This window comes from Sapajus apella, unplaced genomic scaffold, assembly GCF_009761245.1.
Source record: "Sapajus apella isolate SASKATOON/1434 unplaced genomic scaffold, GSC_monkey_1.0 scaffold56, whole genome shotgun sequence".
NCBI classification, from domain to species: Eukaryota; Metazoa; Chordata; class Mammalia; order Primates; family Cebidae; genus Sapajus; species Sapajus apella.
Window position 1 is genome coordinate 3,294,493 of NW_022436996.1, and position 20,988 is coordinate 3,315,480.

At 40.9% G+C, this 20,988-nt stretch overlaps 1 protein-coding gene across 9 annotated transcripts in view; it reads right to left on the reverse strand.

Moving 5' to 3' along the window:
• The window catches only part of RBM33 (RNA binding motif protein 33), a 132,001-nt gene that overhangs the window by 22,311 nt on the left and 88,702 nt on the right, over nucleotides 1–20,988 (reverse strand). For all 9 annotated transcript variants that reach the window (XM_032244908.1, XM_032244910.1, XM_032244906.1 and 6 more), the window contains exons 10-14: nucleotides 18,681–18,813; nucleotides 17,932–18,275; nucleotides 16,497–16,793; nucleotides 14,255–14,542; nucleotides 11,037–11,687 (exon numbers count right to left, since the gene is read on the reverse strand). In XM_032244908.1, the coding sequence (XP_032100799.1) occupies nucleotides 11,037–11,687; nucleotides 14,255–14,542; nucleotides 16,497–16,793; nucleotides 17,932–18,275; nucleotides 18,681–18,813 (1,713 nt within the window). The remainder of the gene's footprint in view (nucleotides 1–11,036; nucleotides 11,688–14,254; nucleotides 14,543–16,496; nucleotides 16,794–17,931; nucleotides 18,276–18,680; nucleotides 18,814–20,988) is intronic.

The window sequence follows — 20,988 nt, forward strand, 5'->3', positions numbered from 1 at the left end:
GTAAGTGTTGTGTGTGAGTGACAGACTACATTCTATTCATAAAAAGTATGTTTGCTTTGAAATTGAATTTCTCCAGGGTGGTGTTCACTTTTAACTCTTTACACAACACTGGGTTCAGACGACATTTTAAGTATCTTCCACTTCATCCAAAGCACATGAGAGACAATAGAAGTTTTGTCATCTCAGGTCAAACCAGAAACATTTTTTCCCCCACAAATGATTATCTTTTAATACTATAAAAATAGCTTTTTAGACTAGTTTCTTTTTTTAAAACATATAAAAGGCACTATTTGAATTAAGTAAGCTTAGGAAATACTTTTTATCAGCTTAATCATTACAAAAAAATGAAGTCCACAGCCCCCAACATTAGCAGGACAAATTTACTTATAACAAATGGTTTAAATGTACAGATAAAAACACCTATTGATATTGTCAGGGCTTCTTGCAATTTGACAGATCAAATCTTATTTTCATTCTTAAACCCCATGAAGAAATGCTATCACTGACTTGCATTCACTAGCGAGCAAATTGATTAACCCCCCTCTATAGAAATCTCAACTCTTGATTATACCTATCAGACGTTAAGCAGCATTATTCTAGACTGACAACACTTGACAAATTCCCCAACCATTTTTCTCAGCCTTTGTGGCCCTGCTAGCCTGTATTAACCCTGATGAAAAATTAATTTTCCTTATCTTCTTCTAAACCCCAAAATCCAAATCCGCCAAACTGGCAACTCTTTCTGTAAAGGTATTATGAAAACCTCTAAAAGATTAATTGCATGTCTTCAGGTGACATTAAATTAATTTCTGTACTCATGACAGACATTTGATACTCCGTACTGAGCGGACAGATAACATTGTCAGGACGCACAGAAGGACAGTGGTGTAGTGTCCCAGGGCAGCCTCTTAGGAATTCTCCTTTCGATAAGGCCATACTTCACTGTCACCGGCAATGTTGCTGATCTTACAGTCCAGAGACCTCACTGAACAGGTTTCTATTAACTGCAACAATGCTGGGCCTATCCCTATAATCTTTATAAAGCTCATTCAAAACATGGACAATAAATGATACGCATGCTGTATGAAGTTTCTAAATCTAAATACATTTAAGGCTCCTCTTTCTTTTTTTTCTCTGAAGACTACTGGCTTAAAGAAGAGAGGGAAAAGAAAATATCAATAAACAGACTCACATTCTCTTCCTTCTCTGTGATAAATTATGCTTATGTAATAGCAAGCATGAAAAGCATCAGGAGCACTCACATCTAAAACACTGCCTCCCTGGAACTGCGTCTACACAGGCCGAATTACAACCAAATCCTCTTTTGAACAAGAGACCCATCAGACAGACCTCCTAACTACCGGGCTTCATGAAAGGAAAGGGTTCTCGGAGCACATGCGCTGACTTTCTAGTACAGTATGGTGAGACCATGGCGCAGTTATTCAAGTGCTTTGCTCTCTCTCCTAACAGTCTACCTTTCCGGCATTACTTAGGCCTGGCGAAATTAGCTGGCCTTTGAAGGAACAAACCAAAGCCTTGAGCCTCTGAGCGGATCTCATACCCCAGGATTCTCCCATTTCGACAGCACAAATCTACCGGTCCAAAAAGGTAAGGATTACTAGAGTGCGCGGGCGCCTCTGGATGCTGTGGGTTATGAGGCAGGGTGTGAAGTCTCTTCCAGCCACAGCCCCTCACACGGGGTACAGCGCAGGCTCTCAAAAGCAGCTCTTCCACCCTGTCCTGGAGGAGCAGCTCTAAAGGATCTGCTCTGTAGCCACTGAGCAAGTTCTGCAGGGCAGGTGGCCAGGGTCCTACCTGAAAGTTAGGGGAGGGAAGTTACCTAAGACATGCAGAAAGCAGATGCCCTTTCTGCTGAGGTGGGTGAGTCATATCCCTAAAAAAATCAAAATTAATGAGTATGGAAATTCTTGTGTTCAAAACTATTTCTGTCCTCTAATGGCCAGTGGTCTATCTTACCATGTTTAGAGGCCACATGTTAAAGAAGGCTTAAAAAGTAGTTTCTTTGGAAGTTATCAAGCCTCCCCACACTACGACATTTAAACGCTCTTAAAAACAAGTATTCATGCACAACTGTTTCTCCTCCAAAAAGAAAATGCTAGACTATACAACTTATCAAATAAGTGATTAATCAGGATTCTATGTGCCCCATTTTTCTTTCTCTCTTCTGCTATTTGCCTGTTGGCCATTTTACCACTCATTAGCACCTTTAAACAAAGGAGGTCAAACTCCACCCAGACAACTCTGCAGCTCTCCCCCACTGGCCAGGAATGAGCTGCTGCCCGGAAAGTGTCTGCCTCGCCCTCCACGCGCCTCCCCTGCCCCAAGCACCTGGGAGGGCATCTCTCACAGCCCCAACCCCTATATGAAAAGCCATTTGCCCTCAGTCTCCTTTCCTGCCTGGTCTTCCCAGAACTGTCCGGAAATCCAGCCGCGGCTCTGCCCTTCTCGTGGGCAGATTTCGACTCGAACCTTACTCCTGAGTCGCTTCCTCCTTAGCTCTGCTCCTCATCTGCTCCCAGGCGCTGCCAGAGAGCATCCTAGGAAGTCACCTTCTGCCAGAAATCAGGCGACCAGAACAGCGGCATTCTCCTATCCGGGACCTTGGAGGCTGAAAACGTGGGTTTCCCTGAATGACATTCACAAGGTGGAGGCTCTGCCTTTGCATGGGTCTCACCAAAAACAAGTTACCACTGCAGATTTATCACTTCACAGGCAGCAAAACAGGATGTGAAATACCTCATTTTGCGGAATGAATAAAGGAGGACTTCCGGGACGGGAAAATAAATTTTTGCATGAAATAATACCCCGAAGAATTAGTAACGATTCATGTTTTTTATCTTTTTCCAAACTTTGCTTACTTACTGGTATCATCTAAATGTCTACAGGAACAACTATTACTTTTATCAACAGAAGTACTGGGGAAAGGGGTAAGAACACTGCTGATTCCTCCTGTGCTATTTCAGTAAGAGAGTGTAAGCCACGCTGCCATTTTTAACATAGTATTTACATTTCTTAAATATTTATAATGTAACTGCAATTGCCTTAAATCCTGGACACACAGAACAAGACCAAGCCCCACTCAAGTAAGCAGCAGTAACAAGGACCCGGCTCTGGCGGCAGAGGTGGAACAAGGAAAGGAGGAAGCAATGTGCGTGGGACCGTCCATCCAGGGAGGCGTCCCAGAAGATGACCCACTTGAGCTGGATCCAAAAGTAGTAAGTGGGCCAGAGGCATGAGGAATGGTACATCCAGAGAAGGAGCAGGAGTGACCGTAGCAAATTCTAACCTCGACTGAAGTGCTGACGAGTTTCCACTGCTCCTTAGACCTCAGTGGTTCCCAAAGGGTGATGGGCAACTTCAGAAGCATGGGATGCTCATTTCTGCCCAGCTCTAAACTCAGTGCTCAGTTGTGTCTTATGCCTTTCCATGTATCAACACTTAGGTTAGAACTTCAATGAACTTTGAAAATAATGACCATCAATCTTTTGTTTGGGTCTACAGAGGATGAGGGACTAACTTTACATATCTCAATGGTAATGTTTAATTTTTAGAACTATCAACTACAATAATTCAAAAAACAAATCAAAATAGCAAAAATTACTTCCTAATTCCCACCAATGACCTATCTCAAAAAATATAGTATAAAACAAAATCCTACCAATTCAAGCAGTCTCTGTATGAGTCATTTTCCTTTCTTTGCAACTCACTGTAGAAGAATAAAAAATGTGCTGAGCGGGCCCAGAAGACAGGACAGCCAAGAGCAGTGGGCACGGCAGGCTTCCAGATCTCCACTCCGAGGACATGGAGCTTCCAAGAAGCAGGACTGATTCCAGAGCCCAGAGAAGGAACAAGGTGAGCCCAAGCATCTTCTTGCACCACAAAGTGAGGACATGTTCCAAGAGTAATGGCGACAAATCACAGGACACAGAAGCCAGTTTAAAGGGGTTCTCGCTGGCCAATCTGGGACAATTCTAATATCAATATAAATAATGATAGTGACAGTTCACTGCATAAAGAATTCATAAGCCCGTACTGACATAAATAAATGAACAAATAAACGAATGAGAAGAGTAAATTATCACAGCAGGAGTATGACAGCTAATAAATACAGGAGCGTTGGCATTAGAAAAACTTCAGTGCCTGCTAACAATAGTGAAAATCTGATCAGAAATGGGATATTTACATAGTCCTAATAGTCTCAAAGTATCTGCCTATAAATTACTTACTAGTTACAAAGGGTAAAATGTAACATTACAGGGGAGAGACTTGGCAAACATCACTTTTACCACCCTTCCCCCCCCAATCAAAGTTAATCCTGTCAACTTTTTTTTTTTGAGACAGAATCTCGCTCTGTCCCACAGGCTAGAGTGCAGTGCCGTGATCTCAGCTCACTGCAACCTCTATCTCCCGGGTTCAAGCAATTCTCTGCCTCAGCCTCCTGAGTAGCTGGGATTACAGGTGCCCACCACCATGCCTAATTTTCGTATTTTTAGTAGAGACAGGGTTTCACCATCTTGGCCAGGCTGGTCTTGAACTCCTGACTTTGTGATCTACCTGCCTCAGCCTCCCAAAGTGCTGGGATTACAGGCGTGAGCCACCACGCCTGGCCAAGCTTGTTAATATTAGACAAACCTCCCAACTGGATGGGAAAAAAAAAAAAAAAAAAAAAGGGCCTGATATCCCCTCTGTGGTGCTCCTGTCAAATATGGACAACCTGAAACTGATGAGGATGATTCAGAATATAACCCAAATTAAAGGGTATTTCCCTCTGCTCTTCAAAAAGGTCAAGGGCAAGAAACAGAGCAGATTAGAAAACACTATGAATATAATACATGATCCCAGACTGGACTCTGGAAGGTGGAGGTAGTTACAGATGATGTAACTGGGCCAATGAATAAAATGTGAATACGTACTACGGACAAGATGATGGTATTATATCAATGCACAACATTGTTAGTTTTGATAAGGTATAATTGTGGTTTTGCAAGAGAATATCTGTGTTCTGAGGTAAAACACCATGTCTCAAATCTATTCTCAAATGGTTTAGGAAAAAAAGGTTTTTGTGCATGCAAATGGACAAAATGAAAGACCAGGATAAAGCAAACTTGACAAAACATATACAACTAGTAAATCTGACAAAGGATGTTTGAGAGTTTCTCCTACTGCTCTTACTAAAATTATATTAAAACATTCCCTTCCAGACCTCCCCAAGCTCCACAAAAGGGACCAGGTGTATACATATCGTTCCAAATGTGGGAATAACTTTCGAGAAGGTAGGAAGGGAAGAAATTTACAAATGCAGTCCCACCCCGCTAAAGCATGACCACACAAATAAACTGGGACCTTCGGCTTGCAGCATTCTGACAGCCTCTGAAAAATAAAACACAAGAGTATCACAACTGGGCAGCTGGCTTTCCTGGGGGGCATTCTGTGCTGCTCCCGTACCTCTGTGGCCAACAGAATAAAGAACTGTTTACTTAATTTGCTGCCAAATTCTTAAAATTTTCATCATCTTGATTAGAATAAGGTAGCTGAATTCAGTATTTGCTTTCATTTTCTTAAAGAACACTATCAACAGCCACTCCAAAAAAATTTTTTTTCTTTTTCCTTCAACTAAAAGAAAAGGGTAGTAAATTTATTGAGCTATTACGACATACTCAAGCACTGGACCATCACATGGTTATGACATTTAATCCTTGCAAGGATCCTGGGAGGAGAGTTGGTTCTCACTGTACTGATGAGGAAACTGGGATTCATGAAGGCCAGGTAACCGAGATTATAGAGATGCAAAATGAAAACTAAGATGCAAACACTTCAAAGACTAAATCATTTCCCTAAATAGGAAGAGAGACACTGAACACCTAAGGCAAAGACTTTTCCCTGGCCCTTGTTTGCTCTAATTCCTTTCTCTTGTGTTTAATCACAAAGAATGGTTGTAGATGACTACAGTAAGTTTACACTAAGGAAACATTTTACACTTTCTTTTGCTCTGTTATTACTTGAACTGTTTTTCCGGGGACTACATATTGGTTATGAACAAAATTATAACAACGTTGTTCTTTTGGCTTCTTAAGTACTTAAAAATACCTTTCTGAGAAATGGGCAAATGGAGAATATTTCTATATTCTAAGTAATTAAAAGAGAACCATTCCATCAAATATAATTCTGCAGATGAACTACTAAATAGTCAGGAAGGCACATGAAATTTTAGAAGCAGTATTTGCTGATATCTAACGCTACTTATAAGCAGCATTAATTTGTTCCTTTTGTAATCTCACCTACCAAATCCAGAAAATAAAACATGAATGAGAAAAAAAATGGAAATTCATATATAGAGAGATTGATTAGTCTCATAACGAAAGATATCTTTCAATTTCAAATTCCCCTTCTATTTCCCTTCACAGTTTTAAATGTAAAATGTGACTTAATTTGGTTCACAGAAATGTTCAAGGATAGAGTCACAGCACGTAGCAAGTTACGGCTCTACTTAAACAGGACACATGCACTCCTTTTCCTGGGCAAGCGGCCCAGATTCTGGAACAGGGATGACCCAGCCACTCACCAGGACTACATTCACAGCTGAGGCTACTCCCCACCAGGCTGCTTTTTCATATATCAAACCCTTCCTTCTCAGCCTATTGTCCCAGGCAGTCACTATCAGTCAGTTGGGCTGGCAACCAAAATAAAACCTGATCATCATCATTATCCTAAAAGTCCCCATCAAGCATTTTCCGAATCAATCTGGACTGCTAACAGCAGAATATTATCCTTAATCAAGAAATTCATAACACCATGAAAAAAGCAGCAGATAAGACGGACAACTATCATAAACAAGGGTAGAAGTCTAAGGCTCAGCATTAAACCACAGCTGGAAGCCCAGCTCTTCCACTTAGTGCTTGTGTGGCCCTAGGCTAGTTACATAACCTCTTTGAGATTCAACACACTCCTCTCAGAAAGATGTTGTGAGTATATGCTAGACACTTAAATTACAGCCTCTGCTATTATCTGGCATAAAATCACATAATTTATTTCTAAAAGGGGACTTAGGATCATTCTACAAAGAAAATGGGAAGTAATGAAGTGCCTTCTGTGTACCAGAAGCTTTCATTTATTGATTCCTCATAGCAGCCTTCTTAGCCCCACTTGTAGATTGGAAATTAAGGTTCAGAAAAATGAAATGATTCTTCAGGGTCCCAAAGAACAGGCAACTATTCAACAGGAGTCTTTCTGCACCCAAAACAACACTTTTTTCCTGCATCAAATGATTGCATGCACAGGTGAGCTCAGTCCTAAAGAAAAGCTCCAATCTCTGTACTCTACAACAAGAAATTTCAGAGTAACCAACAGCAAACGCGACGCCAACAATGAGTCCTTGAATAACTGCAGAGTCACTCTGAGCTTTAAACCAAGACGCTGACCCTAGTCAACATGTAAGAAACAATACCAGGAATCCTCCTGTCCATTTCTTTCTGAAAATGTTCCCTATGCGCATGCATACTGCAGCAGCAGTGACAAAGGGGACAACCATAAAAGAATATTCTCTTACAATGACAAGGACCAAGAAAAATCACCTGAGAGGTGAGATAATTAACCATGGTCTTAAGACTCATGCTCTCTCACCTTTCAAAAAGCCCAGCTTAACAAAATCCAAAGATAAATTATTTATCAATAATGAAATATGGAAAATACAGAAAACTCCATTTGATTCACAATTGCCTCACGGACATGAGTACACTCATAGAAGCCTGATTAAGTGGTAAGACACCTCCAACTTGTGTACCACAGTTAAGAATGGCAAGAAACTTCTGCTTGCATCTGAGTGTGAACAATCCTGTGGACACATATATTAACTGTGGTCACCCACCAGAGCACAGGTTCTTGAATGGCACTATGCAAAGTTAGTTCGCTATCCTGTCTAGAGACTTGAAGAATTAGGAGGCTACTGAATGCAAAGAATAATTTAATTAAAGACATTAGATTTAGTTACACTAGTTAAATTAGAAAAAAGTAAAGGAGATAATTTAGGTTAGGTTAGGATGCAGTTTAGGTTGGAAAAAATGGGAAACCTGAATCAACAATAAAATGCTTCCATTAAATAAGTAATCAAAAACTAAAACACATATAGTAATATTCTGTACAGTACTATGTACAAGTGAATCCTTGCCAAATGCTAAGCTCCTATCAGCCAAGGCCTGCTCAGCCCTAGGCTCATTTGGATTTTCGCAGGCAGAACACATCCCTGAGCACTAAGATCACAGCCCCAGACGCAGAGAATGCCTCAGCACCAGTCAGAAACAGAAACAGAAGCCAAAATAAATGTTTCCTTTTTGCATTATCTGAAACAAGCACAATTTGCAATTAATTATCCCGTCAGGTATACGTTCTCTTAAAAATAGTCCTCACCCACAAAAAAAAAAAAAAAAAAAAAAACAAGGCTAACAGGCAAATACTATTCGTTCTGGTTCAGAGAATTAAGACAAGAGATCTTCCCTGCTAGGTCAAAAGTGTCCACGTGCTATTGGAGGATCCTGTCTGAGTAAACACTAAGATTAACATGATTTTGGAATTAGGTGTGACATAAAAATAAATATTTTCCATTGGAGAAAAAGAGTAAAAATTCACGTAGATAAAACTCTTGTAAAGGAAAGCTATTTAAGAGTGTAAAAGCTGCTCTTTGATGGTAGAAATCGGACCCGTCACTTCCCACCCTGCCAGTGCAGAGCACGTGCAGCCCTCTACATCCGCCACAGTAACAAGCAGCACCAGTTCTGGCTGCTACAGGAAAAGGCCTAATTCCCAACAATGGCCGATGTCCCATCTTAAGTTTATAATGCAAGTAAAAGAATCAGACACTGATTAACACGGTACACTTAAAAACAAGGTCAAAAGCAAAAGGGCCACTGAAGAAAAACTAATGAGTGCTTGAGTTCTAACCTAAAGGTAACAAATTCATATAATATGAAAACAATTTGATAGAATGCAATTCTTCTCGACATTTCTAATTACAATGACTAGAGAAAATAGATCCAGAGAAAACAGAACTATGCATCCTACTGGATATTCTATATATGGAACTTCTAATTACAGTATTTCATAGAAATTTTCTATAGCACATGAAAAAGTCATGGTTTTGTTCTACAAACCTAGAAATAAAAGCACTAAATCTCAGCTAATTAACCAACTAACAAAATCAGTTATTCTTAATCAAGCACAAGCAAGGAGACAAAGTAACACGTGCTCCTTCACATGCTCACATGTCCTACCATCCTGAAATAGACTAAAAGAGAGAGGATATTTTTATTTTTTTACTGTATATATGTTTTGTATCATTGGGGTGGGGGGGACGGAATCTTGCTCTGTCACCAGGCTGGAGTGCAGTGGCGCAATCTCGGCTCACTGAAACCTCTGCCTCCTGGTTTCAAGTGATTCTCCTGCCTCAGCCTCCCGAGTAGCTGGGACTATTGGCATGTGCCACCACACCCAGCTCATTTTTGTATTTTTTGTAGAGACAGGGTTTCACCACGTTGGCCAGGCTGACCTCAATCTCCTGATCTCATGATTCATCCGTCTCAGCCTCCCAGAGTGCTGGGATTACAGGCGTAAGCCACCCTGCCTGGCCTACTTTTATATCTTTTAAAGCAATCATTGCTAGCTCATTTACTCTAGAAGCCTATGTTTACAACCTTCCTACTTTCTTCCTCAATTCATAATACGAATTGCATACAATGAGTAGCACTGTTACAGCGCACAGCAATTACAGAGACCACAGCATCTGTTATAGAACTCATTTTCGTGAAAACAAGATGAGAACTACTTACCATAACTAAGTAAAGCTAGATGGCAGGATAAAGAAGCAAGTGTTCTAGAGACCACTTCTTGTGGAAGAATCTTCTGCAATGGAAATCTATCTGCAGTGACTGGTTTCATTTTAGAACACTGAACTTATCCAAACTGCAGTGGAAAACTGCACTGTCTGTGTCTGACTGAAAAGCGATCTGATACGGCACTGGTGAAAAGGAACAGAAAGAAATGAGGCAGGCTCCACTTCTGAAGGCATGTGGTGAAAGCACACGTGACTGCAACTCTGAATTCTACGATGGCTTTTTTTTAAAAAATGGGGCAAACTGAAAACGGAACACAGGTTGTAGTTCAGCAGTCTGGACAAAGCTGATTAGAAGTAGACATACACACCTGCACTGTCCACCATCTGACTGCCCACAGCTGCTCACTGAATCTGAAGCTATACATAACAAATCATTTGTGTAAAGGAAAGTTTCTTTCTTTTTCTTTCTCTTTTTTTTAAAGACGGGGTTTCACCATGTTAGTCAGGCTGGTCTTGAACTCCCGACCTCAGGTGATCCGCCTGCCTTGGCCTCCAAGGTGCTTGGATTACAGGCGTGAGCCACCATGCCAGGCCAGGAAAATTTATTTCTAAAACAAATGTAATGATTTTATCACAGGTTATCTGCAGTAAGAAGCTAAAACCGATAATACCGAATTTAGGGATTGTCACACTGGCCTTTCATTACGACGCAAAGAGAAAACCAAAAGATGCTACGTGACAACATTCCACTCAGACGGACGACACCTGCAAAGGTGGTCCCAATGACACCGCATTTTTACTCTACCTTCCCTATGTTAGATACACTTCTATACACAACATTCCCATTGTGTGACGACGGCCTACAGTATTCAGTGGAGTCATGCTGCACAGGCTGGGGGGGGGGGGCGCAGCAGGCTGTACCCCCTGTGTAAGTACATACATTCTAGGACGTTCAGACAATGACTAAATCACCTAACAACACATTTCTCAGAACCTATGCCTGTCATCAAGCGATGCATGACTGTAGTATTTAAATGACAATTCTTATACCAACTTCAAGTGGGTAGAGGTTGGTTATAAGACTCTAAGAGAGGTAACTTTTCATTCATTCTTCAAAAATACTCTCTGGAAATAAGGACATTCTATGTGAAACACAGACTCAAAGAGGCTCTCATAAAACTAGTCGACTTACCCCACCTGACAGCTTAATCACCCTGACTTTGGAGGTGATGTGGGAGCCATCTCCACCACCACTGTTTGTCCTGTGCGTGACAGTCCTTTTCACGCCAGGCTTTGTGTCCTGGGGCCGGCCCTGGATGGACGCCACTCGAGGAGTCTGGGGCGCGGCCGGCTCCTCCACATCCGCGGGTTTGATCTGGAGTACTTTATGCAGTGGCTGAGTCTGACTTTGAGGAAGCGTTCTGGTCTGTCTCAAATGTTTCAGTGGTTTCATCTGTTGTCCTTGATACTGCATGCTCGCACCAGATGGTACAAAATTTGATGTTTTGGGCTGAACATTTGAAATACTGACTTCCTGGTTTTTAACAAGAAGCCTGTTTTTCACATTTTGTCTGACCTGTGCACCCGGAAAGGGCAACAGGGGGTTCCCATTGGTGGGTGACGGTGACGGTGCCTGCTCTTCCTGCTCTGCTGGGGGTGGGGGAGCATAGAGCTGCTGCTGCTGCTGCTGCTGCTGCGCGAGTCTCTCCAGTAACTCCTTCTTCCTGGCACCAGCCTGCTGCTGCCGTCGTAACTCCTTCTGTTTCAGGATTTCTTCTCTTAGGCGTTTCTGTTCTTCTATCTTTAAGCGATATAACCTTGTTTCCTCATCTTCATCAGGAAACTAAAATGGAAAACACACACAGTTTACTTTGCTATACAGGCAAAGTGTCCATTCCACTCTATTACAACAAACTAAGAGAATGCATTTTCCGAAAGTCCTTTAATTCAGTGTCTGAAAGAAGTCATTCAAAATCTGCTTAAAGACTTTAAGTACAACTCCTTCCTCTGGGGAGGGGAAAAAAATCACACAGCTAAAGCTAATTTGGAAAATCTTATCAGCATATTAAAAATGAAATCATGTAAATTTTTACTCATTTACAAGTTTGAAACCAATTAAACTATTCATTTAAGATATCAAAATATGTCTCAAACAGGAATGGCAGCAGAGGGGAGGCCTGCTGTCACACAGGTTTTATCTGGCTCTTCCCTGACAAACCAACAAAAGGTGGGGTATAAATGACCTGAAAGGCCCTGATTACAACTATTGATTTTTCGTACAGAATTTTCAGCCCGATCTCAAACTCATTTGTCACAGAATAATTGGTTATAATGAACAGCACAAGTCAATCTCTCTGACCTTGAACTCATGCACTCTCCTCAGAATCGAAATGTTGCCGACTACAGTATTGGAATATTAATGGTATATACGGAACGCCTTTAATATTCCAAGCTCCAAACCATTCTGCAAGTAGCTACAAAAAAATCTTTGAAAAAGTCCAGTAACTTTCATAAAAAGCATCCAATAAGGAAAATGTATAAAAAGTTAAGCATCTTTAAAGAATTATAATATTCTTTAAAAATCATCCATATCCACAGACTCTGTATAAAAGAATGTTAACAGGATTTAATCTATCTAGAATTAAGCTTTTTCACGATCTTACTTTCCCTGAATAAACCTTAAGAATTAGGACCTTAAGACAAAAGTGCAGCTGAGGAGTCGGCTGGTGCCCTGGAGCTGGAGTGCTTGGTGCCAGCCCTCACTTGGGGGTTATTTGTCGACCTGGGAGCAATTCTGAACAACTCAGTTCTCTTAATTTCACATCTAGGGCAGATTTCAAACTGCAAAAATGAAGGTGGGTGAGAGGCCATTTGTACAGGCAGGCATACAGAGCAAGAAGTGAAATCAGGGGGAGACAGAAAAACTATTAGCAGTGGGCAGAAGGGACATGGGCACTGGGGGAGCAGATGGCTGGGGACATATTAACAGGACCCAAAGGGCCACTGCTTCAAAACACGGGAATAATGACTAGTCATTGGAATTTCTTCCCATGCAGTCAAGAAAGAGTTAAGGCATGTCCAGAACAGCAACTGAAATAATTGGAAAGACTTCGGACTAAGCAGATTCACCCTTTATCATATCATTATCAAGGGAGTGAATGTAAGAAAATAAGTCACATTTAGCTAAGCAAACAAATAGATGACTTTTCTTTTAAAAAAGTAACATACATATATATATATATCTTTTAAAAGTAAAAAAATATATATAATCCTGGTCCCCTTTAAATATACATACATAAAATTAAAAGAAAATAAGTCAAGACATTCCATTTCTACTACAGTGACCTACAGGTTCCATTTCACTCAAGGCATCTTTTTGAAATAACTCTATAGAAGAATCTTTCAGAAGCTCACCTAAATCAACTATCATGGAAGAAACTGATTGCCAGACGTGCCAGCACGATGCCCGAAACGGTACCTCCCCATTAGGTAGGCCTTTTTCTTATTATCACAGTTTCTTATCATATAAGAAATGAGTATATGACTTCATTTTTCAGAACCAAATCAGTTACACATACTGAGTTAGAAGCTGGCTATATACACTAGAAGCATGATAAATTTTTTACCAAAGGCTTCTTTATAAACTATTCCGATCCAGTTTGTCAATCTACACTTTTTTACATGCTGATTTTAAAAGCAAAAGTCACTCGTGTTCTAATAAGAGTTCATCGTATGTTAACATTTCAACTTTGTACTTCCAATTTGGTAAACAATACAACTGCTACAATAATGTATCAGAAGAAAATCTGACTGAAAAAAAAATTGATTGAAAGGCAAAACCAGTGTTAACTGGTTTTTATGAAACCAAGAAAGCATGACTTACCTAAATTCTTACCTAAAGTAACTCTTCATGACATTGGTCTTGCAAAAGTTACCCCGCTGCACTACTTCAGTGCGCTCCACACGCATCTCACTGAGGTTGACACTACCTCCATGCCAGCCTCCTGCACATGCCACCTTGGCCTACCCTCCTGGACCAGATGAGGAAACTCAGGCTTGTGGAAGAAGACAGCCTCAACTAAAGCCGTGTAAAACAGTGACCTGCATTTGTTATCTATACTTACTACATTCTATGCCTACTTAAAAATCAGCAACAATGTCAACAACATATGTAATTATAATTCAAAACAAAGCAAACCCCCAGAAATCTTAAAGACCAACAAAAAACTGGTCCTATCTTCTACAAGTTAATGGTGTAAAATAAGAAACAGTCACAGAAAGCTAATGGTATTCACCAGGTACAGCAAGATTTTGTAATAACTTACTAAGTAAGAGCAAACTAAGACATACAAGTTGATTATAAGGCTTCTTGTCTGAGGCCAACGTTTGTTAATAAGGGAAGTGTCCTACCTCTGGTTCTGTTTTTGCCTCTTCTTTAGGTTGAGCCACAGGGCTAGCTGGCTTGACTTTCACTTCTGTCTTTCCCTGTGAGCTCCTGGAAGCCAACACGGCCCTCGAGGGTGGTGATGAGCTGACGATAGGTTTCACTTGCACTGAGGGTGTGGCAGAGCAGCGACTGCTGGTCATTTCTATCACATGTGACGGCGCTATGGGTAATTCACGCAGATTGCTGTTTCTTGGTGCAGTGGGCTGCATTTGCTGCATTGGCCGCTTGCTTACATTCTGAGAAGTTGTATTCTTTCCACAAAAAGAAAGAAATTCTAATTATAAGTGGAAACCCGGCAGAAGGAACATTAAAAGGCACATTATTAAATACAACAAATTATTCTAATTAGCAAATGACTTCTCTTTTGGGGAACTGATACTTTTCGCCTTGGTTAATACTTTTTTTCCTCAGGCATAAACGTTACCTGATCCATAGGGCAGCATGCCCTCACCGTAATGTTAACGACTCCCATCAGTAAAGGTGTCGTCCTTGCCTACAGACTCACTCCTCTTTATAGAAATTACCAGGCTAATCTTTAGCAGGTGCTTCAGTAAAGGGACTGACAGTTTCAAAAGAATTGAGACAGCCAAAAAAAGCACTCTGTATGCTAGCAGGGCTCAACAAGATTCATATGCTACTATTTTACTTGGTCACTTAAATTGAAGGTGGAACCAGAAAAGAATCATCAGGTCAATGTCTAAGAAACATTGACCCCTGGGAGAAGAAAGGTCCCAGAATGGTTTACTTGAGAGGAAATGCTTAGTCATTTCATCCTGGGGTTTCTTAAGAGAAAACCCACACCTGGAGGAGGCAAAGAGAACGCGAGAGCTGGGAAGGGGGATGAGACCTCTGAGGTCGCGCGGGTCAAATATCCCAGTGCACAAGGGTCATGAGAACAGTCTACCATGATTGGAACAAATGAAGCCAAGGTTATAAAGCATGCTCTTCTCGGATCTAGGAATCCTTTCTTACTGCTTTAGTTGTGATATTACTTTAAGACAGAAAGAGGCAAATATCAGGAAAACTGAAGTTCAAAGCAGCTGTGACATGCTTGAAGCTCAAGCATGAAAAGGAGACAATACTGAAAGAAAGCTCACAGATGAGAACCCTGACCACTAGCCACATTGTGTCTCTTTCCTAAAAAGCTAAATTACCAACCCTCTCACGTGTATTTAACAGAAGCGAGAACCCTAACCACAGTGTCTCTTTCCTAAAAAAACCAAATTATAAAAGCCTCTTAAGTATGTTTAATGGAGGACAGCACAATGACTGTGGCCCTTTATTTTCAGAGCAATACATTGTTTTCCAGTTTCTTTCAATGCACGACCAGTCACACATTTGCCGATAGTATTTGAGAACACAACCCCACCCATAAATGTATGCTAATCTCCTCCAACTGAACACGAGCCCCTTGAAGGAAGGGAATTTGTCTTTTTGGCTCACCGCTGTCTTCTCAGGATTGTAGTAGTAACTGGCAACAGAATGTTAGCGTATTTTCCTGAATTCATTTACGTATTCATTCAGAGACCAAAAAGAGATCATCTATACATCAAAAAATAAGCCACTAGTAAAGGGAAAGTGACCACCACCCAAAAGTATTTTCTGAAGTTACGTGTCTATTAATTCATATCTATCTCTATAGAAATACCTAGATACGGCCAGGTGCAGTGGCTTACACTTGAAATCCCAGCACTTTGGGAGGCTGAGGCGGGCGGATAACCTGAGGTCAGGAGCTTGAGATCAGCCTGACCAACATGGAGAAACCCCATTCCTACTAAAAATACAAAATTAGCCAAGTGTGGTGACACGGGCCTGTAGTCCCAGCTACTTGGAAGGCTGAGGCAGGAGAATCACTTGAGTCCGGGAAGTGGAGGTTGCGGTGAGCCGAGATCATCCCACTGAACTCCAGCCTGGGCAACAAGAGCAAAACTCCATCTCAGAAAAAAAGAAAAGAGATACCTAGATATATGAAAGATGCTTAAGTAAATATTAACACAGTCTTTAAGACCCAAAAGGAGTATGTTATCAATTCTTGCAGTCAAGAAAACAATCACTGGAGTGTTTTCTAAAACATGGATTCACTTCAGAAATCTGTACTGTTTTATAAATTGAAATCAGAATTGGAAAATATTCTAACCTACAAATTATGCCCCTCAAGTCCTGTAAGTTAAAAGGCCTCTGGGGAAGACACCCCTTGACACTTACATGCCGCAACCCCTGGCGCTGGGGACACTGCATCCGGCTGCTGCTGGCCTGAGGCTGAGCGGTCTGTACGTGAGGCCGGAACTGCGGCTGAGACATAGGCATCAAAGGAGGGGGCGGGACGGACAGGTGGTGGTGGTGGTGGTGCTGGTGCTGCGGCGGGTGCTGCGGCGGGTGCTGGGGCGGGGGCTGGTGCTGGGGCGGGGGCTGGTGCGGAGGCTGGTGCTGCGGCGGGGGCTGTTGCTGAGGCTGCTGAGGCTGAGGCTGATGTGGAGGGGGCAATGGGGGATGCAACGGCCCCTTCCATTTCCAAAGAAAGAGAAACAATAGTTCATAAGTGGTTACACCGGGCAGATACACTTCAATTTTCCTTAAAAACCCCAACACAAGAAAGGAACTTTCCGTGGTTCCAAAACTTTTAGACTTGCCGATGAAGGTAATACTATTTTAAATGCAGTCATATGCCAGAAGCTATTATCTGAAATTTTATATTTAATGTAGTAATTCTAGAATTAGGTTGTCCTAAGGAAATAACTAAGTATGCAGACAGACTCCTAACTCTGAAGCATATTCCCTGCAGCACTGTGCTGCTAAAGTACTGAAGGCAACACACACATGCCACAACACGGACGGCGTGAAGGTGACCGTGTGCAGCACCCATTATTCTTAAACGGTGCAGTAAAAACCAATCCACCGACATGAAAAGATCAAATGATATGTACACTGGAGGGAAAAAAGCAGGTGCTGACAAGATGTGCATTTTAAAAAAAGACCAAAAAAAATGCTTCTGAATTTTTCTAGGTAACGAGATTATTCAATTTCCTTTATTATACCTGTCTATATTCTAAGATTTCTGCAATGGGGATGTATTGGTTGTATTTTTCTAATAAAAAGAAAAATTCTTATAAACATTTTCTCTTTAACACCCTAGATAATATTCATTTTCCTTTTCTAGCTGAGATACGTATTCCATGTGTTTTTAAATAGTTGATTCATGTAGACCATTGCTATGTATTTTAACAGTAACCCTACAATACGAGAAGAAATACACCGGGTAAGAAAGATGTTACGGACACATGCCAACCCATGAAGCACACATCTATCGGCAGAGGGCACTCAAGTCCTTCAAATAATCAGTAAACAGCAACATCTTTTTCCCTCCATGCCAAGACTCTTCAAAAACCCTTTAAAAAATCCTAATAGGAGCATTTTTCAATTCCCAAAAATGAGACTTTCCCATTTTTTTCTTGTATTAAGGGGATACGCAATATTGTCAAAAAAAAAAAGCTGTCTTTAAGAAACAGTGCATTTAAGACTAATACTCTTGTTCTTTAAATAACCACAAATTAGTAGGCTCAGATAAAAATGTGAAACTTTCTGAAACACAAAGACTCAAAGCTGCACACAGTGTCCCTGGAGGCTGGCTCAGGAAGCGTACCTGCAGGTTGGGCTGTGCGTGTGTGGGCAGGAACGGCTGTCCTGGGCCCGGCAGGAACGGCTGTCTAGGAGGGATGAAGGGCCGTGTGGTTGCCGACCCAGGCTGGCTGAAGTGCAGAATCCCCACCGGACCTGGAGGCTGCAGGGCTGGTCTTACCGGCCGCTCTCTCGGGAACACTGGCTGCTGTCCTTGCTGGTTAAATGCTGGTCCTGGCTGAGTGAATGGTAGAGGACTCTGAGTAGGAACGGGATGGCTACTGTTGAGAAGGGTAGGAGGCGGTGGTGGTGGAGGGGGACTTCGCTGTTCCAGAAAAAGATGACTTGGGAATCTTGGCTCGCCTGAAACTGAAAGGTAACACAACATCATTATCTTCAGGCTAACAAGACCAGGTCCTTCTGAGAAAAGCAGTCTGAAGCACTATCCTACTGTGGACAAAAATCCCAAGTGTTTGTCAGGTTATGAATGTTTAGAAACAATTTCAGATTTTGCCTCTTATTTCTAGATTGCTTCATTTGTCATTCTGTATACATAAATTCCTCCTTTATATAAGATATTCCCATTTCGGATACCAACAGTGTCCAATTTTAGCATCTGAAATGATAGGCAGACTTGCTATGGTACAAAAACCTGACTTTCCTAATAACGTCTCCAACTGGGAGTTAAATTCAGGTTATAACATCAATGCATTTGGACACATCACCCAGTGCAGCTTCTGATACGTTGCTCCACACCACTGACTCTTTCTGTACCTCCTAAGAAGAAAGGGTCTCGCTCCTGAGGCGGGGGTGGGGCTCTCCACTGGTCCTGGAGAGGGAGTCGTGGGGGCTGGCTGAAACTGTTGGAAACGGGTCCAGGTGTGTGCTGTGGAAATTCTGGAGGGCCCTAAAGAACAACAACAAAAAATAAAATAAAAAGAAACAGGGTGAAAGACAGAAAAACGTTATGTAATTTTAAGAAACATAGACCTGGTTCCAAATTTTCCTCTGAAAATGTCAATAACGTGTCTCTTACAGTCATTGTCGTTCCCTTCACACACACACGCACACACAGAGTCATGCATCTTAATGACACGGATACATTCTGACATGCATCTTAGGTAATTCCATCGTGCTAACACCATAGAGTGTATTGAAATCACACACACACACCTAGAAGGTAGAGCTTTCTACACACCTAGCCTGTATAGCACACACCAGTAGCTCCGAGGCTACACACCAGGGCAGCAAGTTACTGTACTGAATACTGTAGGCAACTGTCACACAATGTAAACATATCCAACCCTAGAAAAGGTTACAGCAAAATACAGTATCACAATCTCATGGAAACACTGCTGTATAATACGCAGTCCACCATACCAAAACATCCTTAAACAGCACATGCCTGCACATATTAACATGGAAACTGTCATACAATAGGCCATATTAAATGATCAAAAATCAAAATGCAGCAACTGGAAATTATGTCAATGTTTTAATGTCATTATAACCTAAGAATATTATTTTTAAGCTTATTGAAATCCATGCAATTACTGGCCTCTTTCCTATTAATCCAAAACACTAAATGTCATGACATTTATCTTTTCAAAGATGCTAATCTTTTGCTAACTATTTAACAGAACCATAAGCTACAGTTCTAAAGGTACTTCACTTTAAAAAGGAAAAAATTTTCAATCAGCAATTACTGACTTAACAGAAAAATGTGAAATGTTTAAGAAACCAAATTACTACAAACAAAATAATGAAGTGTCCTTTGGCTAAAAATTTTAAGCAAATTCTTACAGATTAGCATTTTTCAAAACCACGTTACTACAACTCTTTAGAGACAGTTTAAAATTCCTTCATTTTTCAGTTGGCCTTTCAAGCATTCATGGAGATTTTTTAAAACCACTATATTGATCTAAGCAGCAGCATAAAGGTAAAGAAATGCTCACCACTTTTTCACTGCTCCAAAAAGAAGTAATTATTAACCATCATCAAAATAATTTTCATTTAATACCACCCTGTTCTTTGAAACCAAGTCAGTATTTCTCAACTTGTAAGTATCACTCTTCTTTCTCACAAACTTACAGTCCCAGTGTCTTGGTCTATCATGTTATTACTAATTGGCTGTTCCCTCTAAACACTGAAAATGCTCTTCCAAACTGCATTTCCCTGCCTTCTCCCTGTAAAAGTCTGTTCTATCCATGGCATTGAGAGAACAGACAAAATGAACACAAGTATATATACCAGAAACACTTATGATTGTTGACTACAAAATGATAAAGAAATGTTTAACACACAAATATTACATCTTAATGAAAACATAAACATTAGGTACTTATTGAAACATGCAGAACAGAAAGTACAAAGCTGAAATTCTTGTAGCTTTTGTTTATTACTTTAGGTGAAACAAGGAAATCCACACCATGCTATTGTCTGACATTAGGGAGCATCACTTCTCTAGATAAAGACATCAATTACGACACAATGAAACTAATAAATGTCAGTAACTAAGGAATATAAGTGAGAATACATATTATAGACACAGTCTTTTACTCCTAATGTGTATACTTTATCATAATGGTAATTTGAAAATTCACTGATATGATGCTTTCATATGGATTTTTTTTTTTTTTTTTTTTTTTTGAGAGAGAGAGAGAGAGAGACACAGAGACAGACAGACAGACAGACAGACAGGGTCTCACTCTGTTGCCCAGGTTGGAGTGCAGTGGCACAATCACAGCTTCTTGTAGATCAAAATTCCTGGGCTCAAGGGATCCTTCCACCTCAGCCTCCTGAAGAGCTAGGACTTACAGCACATGCCACCACATCCAGCTAATTTTTTGTAGAGACAGGGTCTTGCTGTATTGCCCAGGTTGGTCTCGAACACCGGGGCTCAAATAATTCTTCCACCTCAGTCCCCTAAAGTACTTGGATTACAGGCATGAGCCACCACACATGGCCAATATTCTTGAATATTTAATATCTTTACTTTGCTAATAATATGATTTTAAAAATTACTTATAACAGCACAGGCCACTACAGATTGTTACTTACTAAATCTGCATGAGGAGTTTCA